Genomic DNA, 23,122 nt, shown 5'->3' with positions numbered 1-23,122 from the left:
ATTTGAGTTCCTTCAAAATCTTGGTTGAATGCCAATCTGTCCCGGTGACTTACTGATAGCTCATCTTTCTGTTTGTTTTAATTCATTTTGAAACTTTGTTCCTATATCTGAAGGAGAGGGGAACAGAGATTTCAATTAAATTGCCTTTGTCCTAGCCACTTGGCCAAAGCAGCAGAGATATGTTGAAATAGAAATATGTGAAAAGAAAGGTTGACTGAGTATATCCAGCCATCCACAATAATCTGTATCGTGTTAAACCATGGGATGAGCAGTAACAGCAATCATGAAGGTAATAGTGAGACACCCTATGATTTGCACATCTGTCATATCAGTGCCAACCTATTTATGAGGTAATAAAAACAAGCTAAATTAAGAATGATCAGGGAACCCCATTCGCATTATTGAAGCATCATGCAGTAAGTGCAAGAGACAGGTGGCATAAGTGCTAAAACAAGGATAGAGAGTATGTGCTGCAGGGAATCAATCTACTGCATTAATGGCTAATGGCACACTCAGTGTTTATTCATTATTTATCACATAAATGAGTATGTACTGTCTAGACTGCAGAGGTGCTTTCATAACAGAGCGACACTGATTACTGAAAATTAAAAAATGAGAGCTGATCTTAATGAATTAATTGAAAATCAGTAAATAGTAACAAGCTGTACATGGTATATCTATGCAGCATAATAACAATGTGCCGTTATGGTTTTTGTTGTTGTGTTGATATTTAATGAAGATTGTTTTATCCACTGCTATGATTTCAGAGTTTAGAGAATACCTGGAAAAAAGGTAGAGGACTTATGTATGATGCAATTACTTCCTGCCACCATCACATACTTTCATTTGCGTGCACGCTTTTATTCTCAGCTACTTTTTGTTCTGCTTTTATATTCTGCTCATTTATTTCTTTCCCTTCTGACTTGCTGGAACATTAGCGAATACTAAGAATATCTGCTCACACTGAGAGAAGAATGACGTTACTCAAAACATGCTGTGTACCTGTTGTGGCATAGAGACTGCACACTATGCATTGGCTTTAATATTTTAATGACACAAGAACACTGGCTTTGAATAGATAAGTTACACAAGCAATGGCTTAATCATGTATCATTATCACTGGAAGCTAAGTCATTAAAATAAGAAGAAGAGTTGAATTTTCACCTCTGAAGGTGTTATATTGTATATTTTTTTTATTGGATTGTTATATTTGGATAGTTAGATAGATAGTTGGATAGAAAAATGTTTATAGGCTAATCATAATAAAAGTACAGGGTTATTAGGGCATGCTAATTTATTCATAAGGAGAGAAGAACTATGCTGGGTAAGTGGAAAAGACATAATACTTAAGCATTCCCATTATAGTAAGTATCCTAAAAAGGTGACTTCTACATAAAGATGATGCAGTTTACAGAGATTTAGGTAGCCATTTAAAAATTATGCAAATACTAAATGTCAGTTGTTTGCATTCCCCTGAAATACACCCTATCATTGTCACAAGCAAGTAACTCCCAGGAGAAGACATATCCTTATACTACAGTTAATAATGTTTTAACTAGCTGTGTTGGCCCAAAAAGAAGGAAGGGTGTGTACTTCATCCCTCTGAATCCAACATACCTTATTCAGTTCTACAACAGGCAGTGTGCTGTTGTCACATAATGAATCCTTTAACAGGACAATAGACACACTTGGATGTTTCCAGTGACTAGGTGAAAAATATTAACGTCCTCCAGCTTCCATCAGGAATGCCTGAAATTTTAAAAATCCCTCTCTCAAATTGCTGCTGTAAATGTTCACCATCATTTACTCTGATAGAAGGATATCTCTTTAATTAAGATAAACTAAGATTAAATAAGATTAAATAAGGAGTAAAAAATCAATCCAAAGTAAAAACACTCAAGCTTTAGACCACTTAGGTCCAGAAAATTTAAAGAGAAAGGACTTGTTTTAGTTTTGTGACTAATCTAAACCACTCAAAATTCAATTGAGTCTTTCAAGGATTTAGATTTAGTTCTGAATCTCAATGTACCACTTGGAGTGCTCATATATGATAAAGGTGTTAGGTCAGTGGCTACATAAATGCATGCAAGGCTTGAAGATGCTGGAAAATAGGCTTTTTTTTCACAATGTCCAGAATCAGAACCAGAATTTCCGGACATTTTCATAAGCTTTTGGAGGGGGGGGCGGGAAGGGGGCAGAGAAAAAGAAATCTTGTGCATTTTTAATTACTGACTAGTCAGATGTATTCCATAATATTCTCCAGAAAGGCATTTAAAGGCTTCCAAAGGTATTCTATTTATCTCTGAGATTACTTCCAGAAGTGACATCCCAGTTCATCCTCTTCTTATTTTATTTGATGACACTTTATTCGCTAGTAATCATCATGCTAAGCCTTGTCATAATGCTCCTTCACATCTACTTAAACTGCTTGCTCTTCAAGATGAATCTGTGAAGTATATACAAGTGTGTTCCTTCTGTAAACAGAAAGTGACGGCAAGGGAACTTGCAGCTCATCCACATAGTTAGTGAATTTAAGATTTTGGTCAGGAGCTGTGGCAGCCAAATTTTTCTCAAGGATATTAAGTATCAGTTTTTCCTCGCAAACACCCATTTTACACCTCTCATTCCATTGTGTTCTCTGCAGTGTTTTAAGGGCATTGTACAAGAGCCATCCAGAAAAGCAAAGATTACGGTTATTTCATTCACTTATAGAGAAATTCTCATGATGCAGCTTTCGCAAAATATTTTCATTTTTGTTCCAGGAAAAGGGTAGCAAGAATTATGATGCAGAAAAAAGTGGTTGTAAGAGAGTTCAAAGTTATTTCTATGTGTTCATTTATTCAGTGGTGTTTGTGGTGATTTATCTAAGAGATCAACTATGCAATTCCATACAGTTGGTTTCTTTTTCTTCTGAAGGTTGGTCTTAATTTCTGCTTTACAGCATATTATCACTTTATCTTCTGCAGTTAATCTCAATTAAATGGCCACCAGAACAGAAAAATACACAAAGCTGAACAAAGAGTGGAGAAAGTAATTTCCCTAAGCCCAGTTTGTAATTCAGTTTTGGTACCATACCAATATGTGTGTTTGTCTTTTTTCTCATTTACATTTTCAGGGATTTGTTGTGGTGGGGTTTTTGTTTGCTTGTTTTCACAAGTGTATTTTAAAAGAGGCTTTTACTTACAAAAATACAGACATATGACAGATTAGCAAATGAAGACATTACAGAATACTCTTCTGTCTACCATTATCCACAGTGGCTTTGTGTGTCTAAGAACAAGATTTGAAAGGCAGCAGATAGAGTATAGATGAGTGAAGGAAGTGACTTAATCCATCAGCACAGCCATGGACTGAACTAAAGAAGGGAGAAGGGGGGGGGAAAAAGGCACCCCAGAGATGTGAAGACACCTTGCCTGAAGATTTCTACTTGTTCAGGATATGAATTAGATTCAAACAAACATTGATGATATGTAGAAGAGAAAAAAAACAAAACATCATTATCCAGAAAAATCATCCCGTGGATCCACATATAACAGTAAGTCATTGCAATATGGGAAAGTTCTCCTGGCAAAAGTTAATCTTCTCACACAATCTCTGCTTTACTCACACATTCAGAGCTCCTGAGCTGCCCATTAAAACATCTTCTTCATAAAAGTCATCACTTCAAAAAATTCTAATTTAACAAAGAAGATGATTGCAGCAAATTCTATTTGCTCATTTCTCCTTTATAACAAGAAAGTTCATGGTCTTACAGGATAAAACAAAATATCTGAGAGGATGAATGAGTTTCCAGCTCCCCTCAAACTCTGTTCCACATCACCTGGCTATCTCTGCTCCTTTTCTATTTCCCACTGTTATGTAAAGATAATTATACATTGTAGAACACTCAGTACAAAATATGTTCAATTTGTAACTTCACTGTCAATCCTAAACCTAAACTTAAGACTGAATTAGCAATAATATTTCAGTCATCACGAAAACAAGTAGCTCCAGAAGTATTATTAACACACTGTTCTTTGGACCTCACACAGATGTAGTGTTCTCAATTTTACTCTTTTTTTAATCCATCCTTCAATTTTTATCATTTATATCTGTGCGAAGTAAATTTCCCTATTTTAAGGAAATGAATAGGGAACAAAGAAATAAAAACTTGCCTATATTTTACTACTAGTATTAACAATGGGCTCAGTTACAGCAGATAACTGAGTTTACCAAGGATTTCAAGTTGAATCCTTCTCTAATGAGTGGGGTCATCACCTTAGTGATAGCTGATCCAAGTGAGGAACTATAGATTAAATATACATAGAAAATTTAAGAACATTTAAAAAATACTCTTCTGTCTTAGAAAAAAGTAAATATTTTATTTTCCAAAAACGACTGTTGATTTTTAACTTGCAATGCTGCCAATAATTTCACTTATATCCACTGCAATAACGCTTAATTTTTGCATTTTTGCTTCTGTGGGTGTCACACTCCCACACACTCAAGTAAGCTTACCTTGGCAGTTTGTACACTGCCTCAAATATTAGAAACTGCAGTATCAGGTGCATCGCCAAGAACACACAGTGATGAGGCAGCACTTACCAATTTCCTGTTAGTTCAAGCATGCAGTACTACGTGTTATTCTTTGGAGGCAACTGCTTGTGGCGTAATTCCTTGTAAACAACTTATTTCCATCTAAAGCAATTGCTTATGAAAAGGCAAAGGAGACTCGAAGGTCTGAAAACCTTTTTGAGAGATCATTCGCTTCTTTTGATATTCACAAAATACAATGCTGTTCAGAAATTCAAACATCGTTCCTTTAAAAAAGAAAGTAAAAAATAGAAGAATAAAAGAAAAAGAAAACAAACAAAAGTAGTAAATTACTCATTTTCACTTTGATGAAAAAAAATAAAATGCAGATCTCACAGGAGAATAAGATTCACTGCAATTCCTTCACTTCAGCCATAGTCACAAAAGATTTTGCCACCTGTCTCTCAACAGACAGGGAGTATAAACTCTGCAGTAGCACATAAAGATTAATGGCAGCCTGCAATCTAATTAGCTGTTATTATAAAGTCCAGAGATCCATCAAATATTCTTTTGAAAAGGACACAGGCACAAAGAACCCACTCACAGAGGAGTTAGGTTTCCTTTCAAAGGCTTGGAAGTGCTCAAGAAAGAAGAGACAGACCAGGAAGAAGCATGACTGAGCCTGGCATGTTCATTACCCGGCCCAAGATCTTTGTGACTGAAGTAAAAAACACAGGGAAAGAAAGTGTTTATACATTCCATTTCATTTAGACTTTCACCTTGAATTACAAGGTTGAGTGAAGTTAGGATTTTCTGCAAGTTTTGCTGAGTTTTCTCAGGAAGATTGAAGAGTGGAACTGAAAAGCATTCAAAACAGGGCTCCAAAAAGCCTGAGTAATTTTTCTCCTTTGTAAAGACAGGATGATTAAAAGCATGGCAGATCAGGAATGGTGGTTATCATGTTGTGTACAGTGAGCGTTCACATCTGCAGAGTGTTATTAGTGACATGAAGGTGACCCAAGGAGTAAGCTCCTGTACATAATAGGGTGAGGTGCAATTAGAGAAATAGAGCAGAGACTGCCTAAGACTTCAACCAGCCTCAAACTCTTCATGTCAGAGGCAGATCTCACAGGTGTATGACTGTGATCTGCCATGCTGTTGAGCTCTGCAGTCACTTATCTCTCGCAGCTTATAAAACTCAAGCTCAGAGAGGCTTGCATGCTGAGAATGCCTCTACAGAAGCACTGCAGGTCAGTTCAAGAGTATTTTGGCAGTAAATCTCATGAACATCTAGATTTACACTGTGCTACTGGTCTACAACTTGACATCCATCAGAAAGCAAGTTGGATTCCCTCTGAAAAAAAGCAAATCAGAAGATGTGCTTCAGAGGTTCCCTTAAGGTACTCCATCTATCAGTGAATATCTAGTCCACAGGTCCAGACAGAAGCCTGCCTACAGCGAAGCCTCCTGCAATACATGCAGCACAAGCACCAAGTCCTCAGCAGCAGCAGTGGTGCTGCTCCACTTGTACTGCAGCACACTACCACCATTAGCAGTGGTCTCCTACAGTATTGACGATTCCTTCCAATACCACTTACGCTGAACCTTAACATTTCTTAGAATCTTAGAATAACTCCAGTTGGAATTCACATAAGGATTAGCCTGTAAGTCTCAGATACATGCCAAACACCACAGAGAGTCTGATTGCCTTATGTGCTTTCTAGTAGCTTGAAACTGAGTAACCTAAGCAACCTAGTGGGAAATTCAGATTCTTTGATCGTGTCCGAAAATACAATTCCTCTGCAGAAGCAGGGACCTTAAACCGTCCTAATTCCATCTAGGGTAGCTGCTAGCATGTGTTCTCCTACGCAACCCCTCATTTTGCAGAACTCGAGCATAGAGACACCAGAAGAGGCACGGAAGATTAAGATTTTACTCATTATGCAATGAATTTAAGTAGGGAACACACTGCACAGTCATTGATTCTTTCTGTCTTCCAGCAGCATAACTATGACAAAGCACCTTATTTTTCTAATATCTATTTCAGAGATGGCATTTATGGAAGTCGTTTGTCTGTCCAAGCTCAGGTATCACTGCAGGTGTTCTTTCTCTGTACAACAACTCATCTGCACGATTGAACAATTCAGTGCCTCCCCTGCAATCAAACACTAAAACCCTCTCCTTTTGGGGTGTATCAGCTCAAGCACAAGACCCCCTAGGTTGCTGCTATCACCAAGGATGCCTTGGAGACCAAACCTCAGCTGACAGAACCATTATGGCTGGAAGTACCTCTAAGACCATTCAGCCCAACCGTCAGCCCATCCACCACACCCACTGACCACATCTCTCAGTGCCACATCCACACAGTTCTTGAGCACCTCCAGGGACGGTGACTGCACCACCTCGCTGGGCAGCCTGTGCCAATGCCTCACCTCTCTTTCTGAAAAGAATTTTTTTCTAATACCCCATCTGAAGCCGCCAGTCAATTGTTCACACAAAGACTGGCATGTTGATCCCTCACACCATACTCACCTCCCCAGGTGTCACCTTTCACTTGATCTAACTCCCATGAAGTGATTTTTCTGGAGCCCTGTTCTACTGTTTTATTTTCTCCTGGTCTAAAGCTAGGCATTTGGTCTCGGGGCCTCCTCAGACCCAACACGAATCTCCGAGCCTGCCTTATTTAGCATCCCCTACCTACTCAGCGGGCAGGAAGCCAGGGCCAGAGCCTGGGCCGCAAACCCGGGCATCACCTCCAGCAGCACTGTTCCCACGCTACGACCTCCCCAGAGCAGTACCCGCGTCAGGCCGGCAGCCCTCCCCGCCAGGCGCAGCGACACCTGCGCAGCCCACCTGAAGCAGCCCCGCGCCTCCACCGCCCCTCAGGAGCGGCGCGGCCCCGTCCCGCACTGCCGGGCACGGAGCTCGGGAGCGCGCCCACCCCGCCGCCCGCGCCGCCGCCGCCGCCGCCGCCCGGCCCGGCCCAAACGGGCACCCGCAGCCGCCGCGCCGCGCTCCGCCCCGGCCCGGCTGTGGGAGGCCGTCCCGCCCGGCCCGGCCCGGCCCGCGGTCAGCCGGGCACGCCGGCACTCGCGGAAGTGCAGCGCGCTGGCTGTAAGTCTGTCGCCGCCGCCGCCGCCGAGGCCGCCCCTGCAGCGTGCAACATGGCGCTGGTGCCCTGCCAGGTGCTGCGCGCCGCCATCCTCCTGTCCTACTGCTCCATCCTGTGCAATTACAAGGCCATTGACATGCCCGCGCATCAGACCTATGGAGGCAGCTGGAAATTTCTGACCTTCATAGACCTGGTAAGTGCCCCCGCGGCCCTGCCCCCCTCCTAGGGCTGCCCGCGCGGAGCGGCCCGGCCCGGCCCGGCGCTTCGCGGCCCCCGGAGGCGGCCCGGCCCGACGGCGGCGCCAGGTGGTGACTTTACAGTGGGGACGTGCTGGGGCTGCGGGGCCGCCTGCGGCAGACACGGATAAAGCCGAGGGGCTGCCCCGCGGGGAAGGTGCTGCTGAGGGTTTGGTCTTTAGCGGTGGCCGGCAGCACAGCTGCTGTCCGTGTGTTCGGCTCCGAGGTGCTGTCAAAAGAGAACACGTCACGTTCCCTTTAGCCCTTCCCCGGCAGGTGTGCGCGCGAGAATGATACAGAGCCCCTCGGCTCGCCACTTCGCTCAGCCCGGGTCCCAGACGCACGGTGCGCCTATGGAACGAGAGGCGTTTCGTTGCGCTTGCTCATAAGGATCCGGGCCGCACGCGTATGGCAGACGGCAGCGGGAGCTGCGCCTGCTGCTCGGGGGCTATTTTTGCCCCCATGTCCGCGCCTGGGTGGCCTCGTTGCTGTAGTGGAAATGGGAGGAGCGGGGGCGGGGGAAGGACAGAGATGGGAGGAGACGCTCCGTCCTTGGTTCAGAAGCTGGATGGCTGCTTTTGCTTAGGAACTCAATCAAACCGTGTTCTTTTCTGTGAGTCTACAGAGTAATCAGACGAGAAACGTTACAATTCCATAGCTGCAGAAAAGTCTCACCATATCTCCTGTAGAACAAAGCCTCTCTTAGAACTTCATTCTGTAGTCAGACATTCTGTGTTACTACTACTGCGTTATCACCTGTGCACTTCATATCTGGTCAGTAGGCTGAGCTGGTGAGTTTGGCAACCCAAATCAAACACTGTTAACCTAGCAGGTGGAACGTGGAAATCTTGCATAAAGATTAAACTCAGATTCCTTGAGGTCTGTATTTCAGAGAAAAGCAACTACTGTGTTTTGTATTTAGCCAGGATAATTTCTGTGTTGGGTGTGAAACATTGGCTGGGTCCTTAGGATCCACATCTCTCAACAGTGCTTTTGCTGCTATTTTAAAAGGGTGTATTAAGACTTGATTTTTTTCCTGGAAGGCAAACTAATGTCTAAATTTGGCTTTTTTATCCTTTTGGGCTGCTGATCAGTGCCGTCAGTGGTATCGGTTGAAATTAATGGCAAACCCCAGTAAGTTAGGGTGGACTTCTGTCTTCATTGACTGTTGAGTTGAACAACTAAAGCCCAAATCCCATGATTTTGGTATGAATCTCCTTCCTCCTACTCTCTGTTCTTCTAGATCTGACAGTTGCTTGAGGATTAAGTGTATTAGGGCTGTCATGTTGTGAAAATAATGTTTGATGGTAGATTATATTAGTTATTTCTGCAAAGGCCTGCTCTCTGTGGAAAGTTCATGTTGACTTTTCTGTCAAAGCATATGCATGGTTCAGGTTCAGGCTACTTCTAGTGTGACTCAAAGGTCAAGGTGAATGTATGGTGCCTTCTAAAATGTCTAGAACAGTTATCAACTATGGCTAGTCATCTCTAGTCATTTTTATCTCTTAGCTAATAGTTGTCATGTGTTTCTCACAGTTACCAAGTCTTATAGGAGAAAAGCTTATGAGTTCCTCACTTTTTTTGCTTTTTCTGAATAAGAGGGCAGCAGGAAGACATGAAGAAACAAAATACTATTTGATTCCTGAGGAGGATAGGAGGAGGAATGGTTGGAGGATGTTAGGCACATTTTCAAAATCCTTTGTGTTGCCTTTGTGTTGAAAAGCTCTTCCATAAGTTTCAGTTTCCTTGACCATGTGCAGTGTTCCTGTGTCAGTCCTATTTGAAGGCTGTCTAGACAAAATATCAGCCATGCCAGAGTCTTGGCAGTCTTCCTGCTACAGATTGTACCTCTGCAAGCAGAGATTTCATATTTGACATCATAGAAACACGTAGAAATTCTTTCTGTTTCCAGAAACGGTTTACGCTTTTTGAGAAAACTGAGGTTTTCAACTGCGTCTAAAAAATTATGTGGATTTTTTTCACCTGTCCATTTGTAATGGGACATTCCACTCCAGTCTCAGCACCAGTAGGATCTCAGATATTTACGTAGCTGACTTTACAGAGGTTCTGTGTGAAATTATGTACAGTTATCTGCATGTACTGTGCTTTTGAATCTAATTGTGAAAAACTAGTAGTTTGGAGTCTAAAACACAAGATAGAGTAAAATACTCAAAATGTGTGCATTAATCTGAACAGCACTCATACTGCTTATAGAAGTCAAGCATTAAGAGGAAATTGTCTAATACAAAGTTAAAAATGTCTCTGTCTGTCCATAATATTTTGGATGTTCCTACCTAAATAATATTTTCTTGGATGCTGATATTCCCGCTTAGTCTTTTCAGTTCTTGGATTACAAAAGAGAGTCAGTGCTACTGATGGCTTCTTTTAACTGCTGTAGTTCTGGTTACTGGCTCAGCTTCTTTGCAGTTGCAACATTCTCTTAAATATCCCTGTCTATTTCCATATTCCTCTGATTAATGAAGCAATGTACTGGAGTGAAGAATGTATTGAAAGCATGTTTTGTGAGCACACTGGTGATACTGCTCTCTCTTGCTCACAGTGATCGTTTCTCCACCTCAGACTTCCCTGGTGTGTGAAGGTGGTAGATGCTTACCCTGCTTATTCAAAAAATGGTCAGGATGTTTGCTTGGTATCAGCGGATTCCAAAACTTCCGAAAAGAGACCAGAATCGTTTTTGTCATTTATAGAACAGGACACAGGTATGAAGAGGCAAAGAACTGTAGCCAAGGGATTAGTTCTTGGGCCCAGCAGATTAAATTATTGAAGTGAGCATTCAGACTGCTTCAAAATTACACATTGCTTTCATTTTGCCTCACTGTTACAAAGCAGGCTGCAAAGTTAGTTCGTGGGAACTAACCCAGCAAAGAATTGGATTCAGGTGCGATATTTCAAGACAGCTGTCTAAAATCTCTTACAGAGCTGCCTTTGTTAGGCTCAATATTTTGTGCCTCGGCAGTAGATTGCTTTCCTGTTCCCTGCGCTGTTATCCATGGGTTTGGTGCAGAGCCTTATAGTGGAAGTTGAGATGAAAAAGATGCCAGTCCAGAGTGACTTTTTGTAACAGATTTGTCAGCTCATTAAGTCTTGCAGGAGTTTTCTCTACTTATCATAGAATCATCGAATGGCCTGGGTTGAAAAGGACACCAGTGATCATCGAGTTTCAACCCCCCTGCTATGTGCAGGGTCACCAACCACCAGACCAGGCTGCCCAGAGCCACATCCAGCCTGGCCTTGAATGCCTCCAAGGATGGGGCATCCACAACCTCCTTGGGCAACCTGTATTCCTGCAGCTCTGTAAGTGCTTGAAGCTAAATTAAAGATAAGTGGATCATTCTGCTTGCACTGCAACCACACAGCTGCATTTATAAATACACACTTGTTAGGGGGGTCCTTTGTGTCAACTTTTCTAAAATGTCAGGATCCTTACTGTTGTGAGGATTAAGTCTTGTTACTCTTGGTTATTTTGTTTTTGTCATGAGAGGAAATAAAAATAAACAGATTTTATATTCTGGAATGAAGTGGAACTTTTGGGTACCAGAAGAAGACCACTTTTATTTTAGGTGTTTGAATTTGTGTGATAATTAGCAGAAAACTAACTTATAGTTAGCATAAATATGTACCTCTTTATTAATAAGGGGTTCCTGGTCTAAATAAATTCTAATTTTTATTGTGCAATTTCTGTGGAAACATTATTCCTCATACAAATGGGCATAAACCAAGACATTATTGCACATCCGTAAGCTTATAAAATCTTGTGTGGGGTCTTTAATCATGAGGGCCCTCTGACAGATTGAACCATGATAGAGAGACAAAAGGCAAGAGGATATTTTTGGAAGCAGACTCAAGTGTTATGTGTTATGATTAATGTCTCTGTTTTGAATAACAGGGTGAATGTTAGGATGGGCATTCATACCTCTTGATTCAGGGCAGCCAAAGCTGAACAGGAATTATTTTTCTTGTGTCTGGTCATATACTGTTATTCTTTCTTTGAAAGAAATACCAAGATGTCTACATACCTACTTTTATACATTGCCTAGCAGATTGAGTTTCTGCAAAACAACTTTTTTTAAGCTTTGCTGTTGGATCATTTTTTGGTGGTACTCATTGCATTTTTCTGTAGTAACTGTAGTTTCGTTAAGTTCATTAAGTCATCAGAAGTTAGTCTGTTTTCTTGCCTTTGGAAAACTTTAGAAGGTCATGGCACACCAATAGCACTATAAGCTAGAATTTCCAGATGGGCCATTTACCTTTTACTTCTTAGTGCATTTGTTATTAAATTATGTGAGGTGAAGTTGTTAGATAAAATAGATAACTGCTTAACAAAACATGGCTAAAATTACAGATGATTTGTGCCCTCCCTGAATATAGTCATGTTAATAGGAAATTGGATGACCAGTAAATGTCAATGGCCAGAAGATTCAGAAGTCGGTCTTTTCCCTACATAAAAATCAGAAGTCAGCTTGATTGCAGTCAGGCTGGATAGCCATTGTCCAATGTAAAATTAGGCAAATTTGCATTAGCAATAGGTGTATTGCTTACCTTATGAAATCACAGTGCCTTCATTCATGCCGCACTATTACAGTACATAGATCCTTACCACTAATATTAATAAAATATAATACTATGGGTTTGTGCTTCTCTGATGCTAAATTTGGAAGTCCTGATTGTAGATGGCCTGAAATCATTTCTGAAGTGGAATCTCACAACTTAAGAAGGGTAAGGTTGATTAGCCAGCCTCCGGGTAATAGTGCTTGAGGTAAAGCAGAGCTTAGAAAGCAACACTGGTTTTCTTTATCATTCATTACCCATATAATCAAATACTTCACACATTTCACACTGTTGTCATATATACTCTGTGTTCTATTATCCTGCACGTATTCACCACATCTGTTAGATATTGTGAGCTCCTCTTTATTTAATGCTGTAAACTCTTGCACTTCTTGAGCTGCTACAATTTCTAGTTGATGTCTGGAGATCAAAAGACAGTTTGTGTTCCTGACTGCCTGGCTGGCTTCTGTTGAATGTTGAGCAAGTTTCTTCACTGACTGTATGGATTAAACTTACTGTAACATAGAGGACAGAAGCAAAAACATGTTCCACAGACTATAGAATATAATTATATGACTCTTCCAGGATTTCCTTTGTTGAAATGAGTTTCACCTTCTACTCTTCTCTTTCATCATCTGTGAAGTTAGCCTACTAGTCACCCACCTTTGTCAAGTGTTTTATGGCTTCTGCATGAAAAGATTACAGAAATGTAAAATGCTATTATGTATTACTTCCAGGGGTAATTCATCACCATGCCTAAATATCTTGGTGTTTTTACTGTGGCACAGAATACAATCACCAGTATTTATCAGTTTACAGAGAAAGAAACTAAAGAATTGCTTTTTGAGAAATAGCCAGGTGAGACTTCTTAATGGTCCTTGATGTTTTTGAGAGAAAAGACGATGATATGCGTAAGGGAACCTTTTAATAAGTGTGTTTTTTAAAGCCTTATTTTTCCCTCTCAGGCTGTAAACAAGTCAGAGAAACAGTGATGTGTAGTGAGTGCCATTAATGCAGTAATAAAAATGTAGTAAGATCACCTTTTCTTATTCATGTTTTCCATTTGCTTGTGGTAGCACTATTACAAATTGAGTGGAATTGGAGCACTGTATCAAAGAGTTCAGTTTTCACATTACATTAGCATGTCTTTATTTTACAATTGGACAAAAGTACGTTTGACATTCAGTTAGGGAATTCTTAGGAATGTTATGTGTGTCTTGAAATATTTATGTTGGCAGCAGGGTTGGCAGGGGAAGGGAGGAGAGTGGAAGAGAGGACAAATTGGGATCACTTACTATGGTGATAGATTTAACTAACGACAGTAATATTATTTTATGACTTGGAGTATGTAAGTGATAGGTAACAGTACTATGTTAACAGTACTATAAAGCAGTGAAAAGTGTATGATTTTGCCAGAACGGTTCAAACAATGACAACTTCATGCAGTTGGTTCAGTAGGTTTTCTGTTTCCCTTTGAAAAAAATCCTATATACACTGCATGCAGCTGAAAGTTTTTCTTTATAATTTTATTATAGGAATAATGATAACTCAGTTACTCTTGCATGTCTCCATATGATGACGTTACTTAATATTTTAAACAATAATTTTAAACAGTGACAATACATCTAGTGTATCTCATGGGATTCATATGCTGAACTCAAAGTTGGGGCTCTGAGCTATATTGATTTCTTGTGAATGCAAATCTTTAATCAAATATTTAAATAATATGTGCATTTTTTGACATTATATTCATTTTATACTTCTGAGGCTAATGAAACTTATACAATAAATAAATTTGAGAGGCCGAACTTCTTCAGTCGTACTGAAGACCTATATAACCTATTAAATAATGGTTTAACTAATATAGAAAATAGCAAACTTTTTGTTTTGAGTTAGAAATATAAATAAACTCAAATTCTTCCTGAATCTTTGCAGTTAGGTCTGCCTGAGGTTGTACAAGGAATTGCATGGTGGAAGTTGGTGCAGGTAGTTGTTATTTCCTTAGGCTGCAGAAAATATATGAAATTGAAGTAGGAAAATGCTCACACGGTAAAAATCTTTTATCGTTGGTGTAATGGAAAATTCTAATGTGTCAATATGCCACCATGCAACAAAATAGTATTAAATTGTTTGCAGTTTTGAACAAAGTGAAATGACTATAATAAAAGCAGGTTGAAAAAATAGGGGATTTCACAATGTATGAAAGATGACATAATGTAGATTTATTACAAGAGATTGCCCAGTGTGCAAACAAAGCAATAAAATAGAAATATCTCAGATTCCTTTCATGATGTGCAGTAATTTCAGTGCTTCAACTTTCCATATTTAATAACTGAAGTTGTCAGTGCCTGCCTATCCTAATGAAATTAGAAAACATTTTTCTAATTGTGCTAATTTAATATAAAATCTGATGCTGGGAGGAGCTCAGCACATGCAGAGAATCCATGTCATTTGGAGTTCTAGTTGCTAGTGCCATTTACAGTCAGTGAATGTGAGAAAGACCAGTGCAAGTGACAGGTTCGTATTCTTTCTGCAGAGCTGAAGAGTGAAAGAAATACTACTGTGTAGTAAGTTCACATGATACCAGACGTGAATATGGAAAGGTTTCTTACTTCTTACGAAAGCTTTTTCAACTTTTGCCATATTTACCTGCTTTTATTTGAATAATTACATCTTCTCTGTATCGTATTTTCAAAAGCTTTGAATTTGTTATAAGTCTTTATAGTCTTACATCCTCTGTTGCATTCTTATGTAAAATGCACCATTTTTTCAACTCAGTGTAGTGAAATTTACTGCCACTGAAAAAGGCATGTTCCGCTTTAGTGGATGGAAAAGTTAACAGTGGCCTGAAAGAGGAAAGGAAGAAATAAAAGGAAGTAAAACCTACAGCTGTTTCAGAGAGGAATAAACTAAAGTAAAATAAAATAACTAAAAGCATTCCGGTACGACTTCAAAACAAGTCCCTCTTCCACTATGAACTGGAGTTATACGCTTTGAGAATTTCCATCAGCAATTTCCCAGTTATCTCAGGGTATTTTACACACTCTTGGCATACACTTGGCATTGCTTGTTGTTTTGTGTTTGTTTGCTTTTTCCAACATACTGCAAAATTTAAGGATTTTGTTGGCTGGAAGCAGGTCAAACAAAAGTGAAGTGCTGGGAGAAAATCAAAACTTGATTGTCATTTGTATGAAGGCTCCTTCTTTCTGGCAGCTTAGGTAAGTCCATGCTATTTTCCCTCTCAGGTTTGAAAGAAACATTTGAATGTCTCGTGCTGCATGTTCTGAACACCTTGTCTTGCTACTGTTCTTCTAAGAATCTTGTTTACAGTAGGATTTTTCAAACAAATACTTGCCAAAAGTTGCAACTATATCATAATTTCCACTCAAATCTGCATGCAATTGACATAGCTCAGGTATTTTTGCTACAGGTGTCTGTTAAGTTGGTTGTTTCAAGTGTTTTAGGACTGCTTACAGGATATTTTAAAACAAAGTTAGTACTTTTTTTTTTTTTTTTTTTTTTTTTATACGAGTGTCTTGATAAAGTAGAACAGAATGTGGAGGGGAGTAGAATGTCAAATCCCTTGCTAATTCCTTGCTACCTTGTCTTATAAAGCAAACCACAATGGATTAGTTAAGTGAAACAGTTTAAGAGGACTGAAGCTTACCCCCAGAAGAGCTTCTAGATGCCTCAGACTGTTTGGGTTGGTTGGGTAAGGACTTAGCAAGGAATTTTAGTTTTACTCCGTTAATAAACTCTTGGCTTATTCTTGGTTTTGAGCGGTGCTGTCTGTATCTGTATGTATTTTTAAAACCTAGTTCTTTATGATCTATTTGCATATATTTTTTTCAGGTGTCTTGAAGGCTTCTGGCTCTGGCAGCACATAAGTAACAAACTGTTATTTATTATTTTTGCTAGTATTAATAGAATTCAAGTAGTTGTGGGTGTTTCACATGCAGAGCGCAGGTGGCATATGCTTCTAAATGTACTTGTTTCAGATGCAAGAGGAAGAAGAAGCTGCTTTTAATGCTACTGCATAAATTTATAAAATGCATGAATGCAAAAGGAGCATTTTCTCTGTGAAATGCTAAACAAGCTTGTGTCTGAAGTGATGGAAGCATTCATACAGCTGATCTTCAGGCTAGCGTGTCTGTGTGATCCTGAGATGCTGCAGTAGGACTCTTGTCTGTTGAGAAGATGCACGTTTTTAGTCCCAAGTGACAGGGCAGGTTCAGCTCTGTGAAGGCTGCAAGTAGGAAATGTGGGAGAGAAAAGGAAGATGACAGCACCTTGTACTGGGGTGAACAGGCGAGAGTGTACCATCTGACAAGCCTAGTGTTGCAACAAACTGGTATTTAGGTATTTGACTGCCTGTACAAGGATAAAATGAGGGAAGATGAGATGTGGAGATGCAAAGTGGCTGGTATTTCTCAGCAAAACCAGCATGTGTTAGCTCCCTCAGACTTCCTCCCTTCCTTGTCCTCACCCGGTTCCTTCCTCCCACACATCCATACCCACCAGTGCACACAGCCCCCTCACTGGCAACACACTACCACTTCTCTGTGCAGAACTTATTGGGCTTAGCACACTTCTGCACACCAGAGAGAGCCTGCAAAACTTTGCCCTTAGCCAGAAGCCATATGCACTAACAGATGCAGAGGTCCCCATTTGCTGTTCACTTAAGCTTACAAATTGACACTCCATGCTATGACAACTTTTGTGACCTTAGTTTACTTGTTCTAGCTTTGTTCCAAGAGCTGAGAATTTGCATGTGCACACAATTAGCTGCGTTCCTGTACATCCCTGGAGGTGAGTCCTAAGAATGTGTGAGTCATCAAGGAAACCGTGTGGACCTGAGGTACAGCACTGTACTTGTGAACTAGACATTCAGGAGGCTGAAAGGAATTAGGGGTATTTGGTGACAGATACGCACTGGTGTGTATGTTTAACATAATTGTTATTTACTCATGTGGTACATAATACGAAAATATTAACTTGTGTTTGTAAAAGCTACATTGTGGTCTACTGTGTCCATGTGCTGTGAGCATCTGAGAGTAAACTGTTAGTACTGAACACAGTGTAGACGACCAGTTGATAAACTATCCATAGAATGGCTTGAGTGGTTTGAGGCACCAGATACTGTTAAGTTTTTGAGTGTCAAAAAATTCTAGCTAACAAGGCAGAGTGGATGTCTTTCAGATTAGCTGTCTCCTGACCTACCAGGGCTAGAAAGGGATATTTCTGTATTTATTAAGAAGCTAATGATCGTTTCTAATTCCAACATATGATTATAGAAGATTAGTATTCAAATCTCCTTGACTCAATGCCAGTATAATTTCAGAAGTTAAATACCTCTAAATTTCCAGAGATGATAATCACTGCTATTAATTCATATGGCATTTCAAACTAGATTTTGTTTTCTTTTTCTCATGTTTGAGGTAGGAGCTACTGAAATGGTATTGCCAAATTAATTAATTAAAAAGTTGTCTTGTTCCCCGTGAAGTATGAGTTGTGTTAAAATTATAAGATGTATTTTATCCAGACGTATTTTAGAAAAGGTTAGAGGGACCTCTTGTTACTTTGGGCATTTGAGCCATTGGGATTTGAGCTACTTGACTCCAAAATTCAATCAACAAATACAAACAAAAAGTGAACACGACATCCTTATACCCACGACATCCTTATAACAAAGCTGAGGAAGTGTGGGATAGATGAGTGGACAGTGAGGTGGGTTGAGAACTGGCTGACTGGCAGAGCGCAGAGGGTCGTCGTTGGTGGTGCAGAGTCTGGCTGGAGACCTGTAACCAGTGGTGTCCCCCAGGGGTCTGTGCTGGGTCCGGTCTTGTTCAACATCTTCATCAATGACCTTGATGAGGGGATAGTGGCCACCCTCAGCAAGTTTGCTGATGATACGAAGTTGGGAGGATTGGCTGACACGCCTGAAGGCTGTGCTGCCATTCAGCGAGACCTGGACAGGCTGGAGAGCTGGGCAGTAAGAAACCAGATGAGGTTCAACACAAGCAAGTGTAGGGTCTTACACCTAGGGAGGAATAATTGCATGCACCAATACAGGCTGGGGGATGAGCTGCTGGAGAGGAGCTCTGCAGAGAGGGACCTGGGCGTCCTGGTGGACGACAGGTTGGCCATGAGCCAGCAGTGTGCCCTCGTGGCCAAAAAGGCCAATGGCATTCTGGGGTGCATTAAGAAGAGCGTGTCCAGCAGGTCGAGGGAGGTGATCCTCCCCCTCTACTCTGCCCTGGTGAGGCCTCATCTGGAGTACTGTGTCCAGTTCTGGGCTCCCCAGTACAAAAAAGACAGGGATCTCTTGGAAAGAGTCCAGCGGAGGGCCACAAAGATGGTGAAGGGCCTGGAGCATCTCCCCTATGAAGAAAGGCTAAGTAAACTGGGTCTGTTTAGCCTTGAGAAAAGAAGACTGAGAGGGGACCTGATCCAGGTTTATAAATATCTGAGGTGTGGCGGCCATAGTGGTGAGGCCAGTCTCTTTTCAGTGGTACGTGGAGACAGGACGAGGGGAAACGGACATAAGCTGCAGCGTAGGAAGTTTCGCACGAATGTGCGTAAGAACTTCTTCACGGTGAGGGTGACGGAGCACTGGAACAGGCTGCCCAGGGAGGTTGTGGAGTCTCCTTCTCTGGAGATATTCAAGTCTCACCTGGACGCCTACCTGTGCGACCTGGTGTAGGGAACCTGCTTTGGCAGGGGGGTTGGTCTCGATGATCTCTAGAGGTCCCTTCCAACCCCTACAATTCTGTGATTCTGTGATTCTGTGAATGTCTTTGAGGGTATAGAAGGGATGATTTTGTTCATCCTGATGGCTTTGTGAACAAAAATGCTCCCACTTTTTCTTCTTCCATTTGTGTCCCTTGTCACCCAGTCAGGCTGCTCAGTTTCACTTTGTTGTTGAATATATCTATATTTTTTGCTTTTTTTTTTTTTTCTCCTTATAGGAAGGAACAGCCTTTTCCCCATTCTTTCTGTTCTCTTCCTACCTACTTACGACAGCATCCTTGATCTTTCAGTTCTGTATTCTAGTTCCAGCTGCACACCCAGTTGTCTTCCAGCAGCCTGTATTTTCATGTCTAGTGCTTCTGTTCTTATTCCCACAGTACTCATTACAATCTTTTGCCATCAATCACATACACTTTTTCCCCTGTGCATTCCCTGCCTTACTCTGTCCTTTGTAGTCTCACCTTGTCCATCCCAAATACCCAACCTACTCAGTGTCATTCTCATGTCCTTTTAAAGTACCCCATATAGGTCCATAACAAGAAAAAATCAGTCATCTTTTGACAGAAAACCTTGATTTCAATCTAGTAATAGCTTTAAAGAAACCACATTTGGAATCATGTTGTTACATAAGAATTTTAGCTTTGCTTTTTGTTTTTGAACAAGCTTTTAAGCATCCTTGTTACAGGAAAAAAACACTCATAAGTGTTAAGCATAATGGATCAAGCGCCTAATGTTTATTATGGTGTTAAAATTTGTCACTTTTTGGTAGTCTGCCATGCAAGCTTTTATAATGAATTCCAATTCAGAAACATGTCCTTGATAAAAATTAATCTTTCAGTAGAATAATCAAAATGATATAGGGAATTGGCAATCATTATTTATTTAGGCATTTACATCTTTTTTTTTTTTCCAGTTTATATGTTTTAAATGATCTGTTGAAGTTCTTTTAATTGTATTTCATATTTTCTTATAAGTAAACTCATAATGGTAATTATGAAACTTGAAATCTGCTGCATTCAGTGAGATGAACAAAAATATTTTGCAACATTGCTTATCTTATCAGCCATTACTGTTGTTAATAGGGAAAACTTCTTTTTTCATGTGAACATATATAACTACTTATTCTTTGTTTATTTGGGTGTATTGGAAGACACATTTGTTGTGATTCAGAATATAGATATGGAAAAAGAAGAAAATCTGCGTTTCACAGTAGTAACACACCATTCAAACTTGCATGGAAGAGCACTACTTGTTTGTTAGGGGCTGCTGAACCAGTGTATGGGAACTGCTAAATCACAGCCTGAACCTCTGATTGATCACCTGAGGCGAGCAATGAGTCAGCCCTGGGAGAACAGGTGAAGGCAATTCTCCTGTGCTACTGGAAGGGGTGGAGCCTGGCTCCACCTCTCCTAGACCTATTTAAGAGCTCTATTTAAGAGCTGACCCCCACTGGGGAAGGATATCTTTCTGGAGATCTCTTCTTTGAAGTTTTACAGTGAGTCCAGGTTAAGGGTAAGCACTCTATCTATTCTCTTTTTGGTATAATAACCTGCTTAGTCAAACTCTCTTGTTTATTTCATAATTATAACATCTGTATATTCATTGATTATACAACCAGGCAGTCTGATAGAGATAAGCCTGCCATAGCTCCGTGCCCCTCACCCAGTCCAGTCAGTAGCAAGACCAAATATGTGCCTGTTAGACAGATAAAAAAGTTTACATACCTGATACATATATATATATATATATATGTATGTATGTATGCATGACCTGCCACTGAAATTAACACAAACACACAACACTTGGCACATACACAAGCACCAACAGCCTAATGCCATTTCCATTTACAGTTGATCAGGATGAAGGTCCACTGTTGGAAAATATATCCAGAGATACAGTGTGAATGCCTGCAATGTCTGACTCTGTTCATTCAGCTTACCAAGAGGCTGGCCCTGCCTGCTCAGGTTCCCCAGCTGCTGTTACCTGTGCATGCAAACCCCCAAGGCTGGCAGCCTAACTTCAGTTGTTGGTGCACAGCCCAACTTGCACACTCACTGGTACACACAGGTGCACGCTGCAGATTTCCCAGGGGCTGACATGAGATGCTCTCATCACCAGGTACCTCATGCACAGACACACATGCACAAGTGGGTGTCTCTGTTGACCCCCAGATCCCACAGCCTCTCCAGTAGTGGGTTTGGAGTCACTTTGCAGACCATCTCCTCACACTGTTATCCAACTGAGACTCATAGTTGCTTCAGTACTTGTCTTCCAAGCCTCTTCCCTACTCACCTGCCAGTCTGGCTTGGCATTTACAAAGAGTCATGCACTGACTCTCACATAAGACTTTCACTTGCTCCAGCTGTTGATAGCACAGAGGCATAGGCCTGTATGTCTCAGGGTCTGACTCTGGTTCCTCACACTGGTTTCCCTCTGCACCTTTGTGTGTGTGAATATACACCTTTTATTACATAACCTAGTGATTCTCAGGAGCATGACATTTCCCTGGAAAATGAATGAACTGACTGAAACAATTTCTGCTACTCATAGATGACCTATGTGTTTGACTTCATCAACGAAGTGGTTACTTATAGCAGATTTGAGCTCTTATGCCATGATCAGTAAAGTCCATAGGGATCACAGTATAATATCTTGTAAGTGTAAAATCAGGTCTCTAGAGTCTATGTTAGCAAAAACAAAATTCTGACTGGAACAAGTGATTTAGATTGAAGAATGCCTTTCAAGATACGTCAGCCAAATAGTCAAGTGTTGACTGGAACAAGTAGGCTCAGAGGGTCTGTAGCCTGTCTGGCTGGCCTTCTTTTTGTGACCAGCACAGGGATGGGCTGCAGGCTGAGAGCATCGTTGTGATGGGAGCAGTTTTGTCTTGATGCCACTCATTGATGAGACTCTTTTTCCCCACCACAGGGCATGCCACTGGAACCAATGCTCATGACAGCCTAGTGAAAAAATGTCACAGAACATCTGATCTTGAATAGGTATTTTGGCATGACTTGTGGCAGCTAATCAGAAGATATTCTCTCTGTATTATCCACATTTCTTCTCCTTAGTTTGTCTGGGAAGTGATGCTCAGCATCTACACCCTGCTGCACTGTTAGAAATACAAGTTTTCTGCACCTTGCAAGATAAGACCTTGATGTATTGAACAGGCTTGGTTGTTTGTTTTTGTTGTTTGTTTGTTTTTTGAAGTCTCTTTTTCTGTGAGTATAAATTTAAAAAACCTGAGTTTACATGGGAAAAAATCAATCTCACCATTCCTCATGATAAAAGAGCTTTAGAAAATGTATTTCAAAGTCCTGGTATCAGTGCAGTTGGCCTAATCGGGTGAAAACAAAACACTTGATTGTTTTCATTAAGATACTTGGTAAAAATTATATTACAATCAAATCAGCATTTGTGGTGAGAAATTGTTATTCGGTAATATTTGCCAGCTGTATTCACTGAAAACTGTTTAATCTCTTACTTTGTTTATATATTAGATTAATCCTGATTACAGGGGGTTAGTAAATATTTTAAACAAGTAACGAAACAATAAGAATGTGGTGCAAACAAAGTCAACTTTTGGCCAGTCTTTCCCTGCAAGACCTGGTATTTTGCCTGTTCGGCAATTCAATGTTACTAAATAGGATTTGACAGACAAAGAAGAGGAGCAATGGGGATACAACTGTTGAAGGAGATATTTGCACAGCGTACCTGTATCTAAGTGTTTTTTTAGAGGAGGTCTTCTTGTCTGGGTTGTGGTCCAGACATCTTTGAGCCCTAGTTCTAAACCACCCCATTGTCTGCACCCTTCAGACTGCTGGCCTTGAGTGTATGTTTTCTGCAGGAGTCTTGTGACAGAGAAGATGCATCCTTGCTATTCAGAATTCTTTAGAGTAAACTGACCTTTTAAAAGGACTCTTTTAAGCCAGGTAGATGGGGA

General features: G+C 40.7%; 1 protein-coding gene across 1 annotated transcript in view; it reads left to right on the top strand.

Moving 5' to 3' along the window:
• The first annotated feature begins 7,441 nt into the window (after positions 1-7,441).
• AIG1 (androgen induced 1) overlaps positions 7,442-23,122 on the top strand; it is a 121,091-nt gene continuing 105,410 nt past the window's right edge. The window contains exon 1 of the mRNA XM_085217162.1: positions 7,442-7,817. Coding sequence (XP_085073288.1) covers positions 7,677-7,817 — 141 coding nt within the window. The 5' untranslated portion in view covers positions 7,442-7,676. The remainder of the gene's footprint in view (positions 7,818-23,122) is intronic.

The sequence above is a fragment of the Meleagris gallopavo genome, chromosome 2 (genome assembly GCF_905368555.1).
Source record: "Meleagris gallopavo chromosome 2, MGAL_WU_HG_1.1, whole genome shotgun sequence".
Classification (NCBI taxonomy): domain Eukaryota; kingdom Metazoa; phylum Chordata; class Aves; order Galliformes; family Phasianidae; genus Meleagris; species Meleagris gallopavo.
Note: the sequence above shows the minus strand (reverse complement) of the source record. Positions and strands in the feature narration are given on the sequence as shown.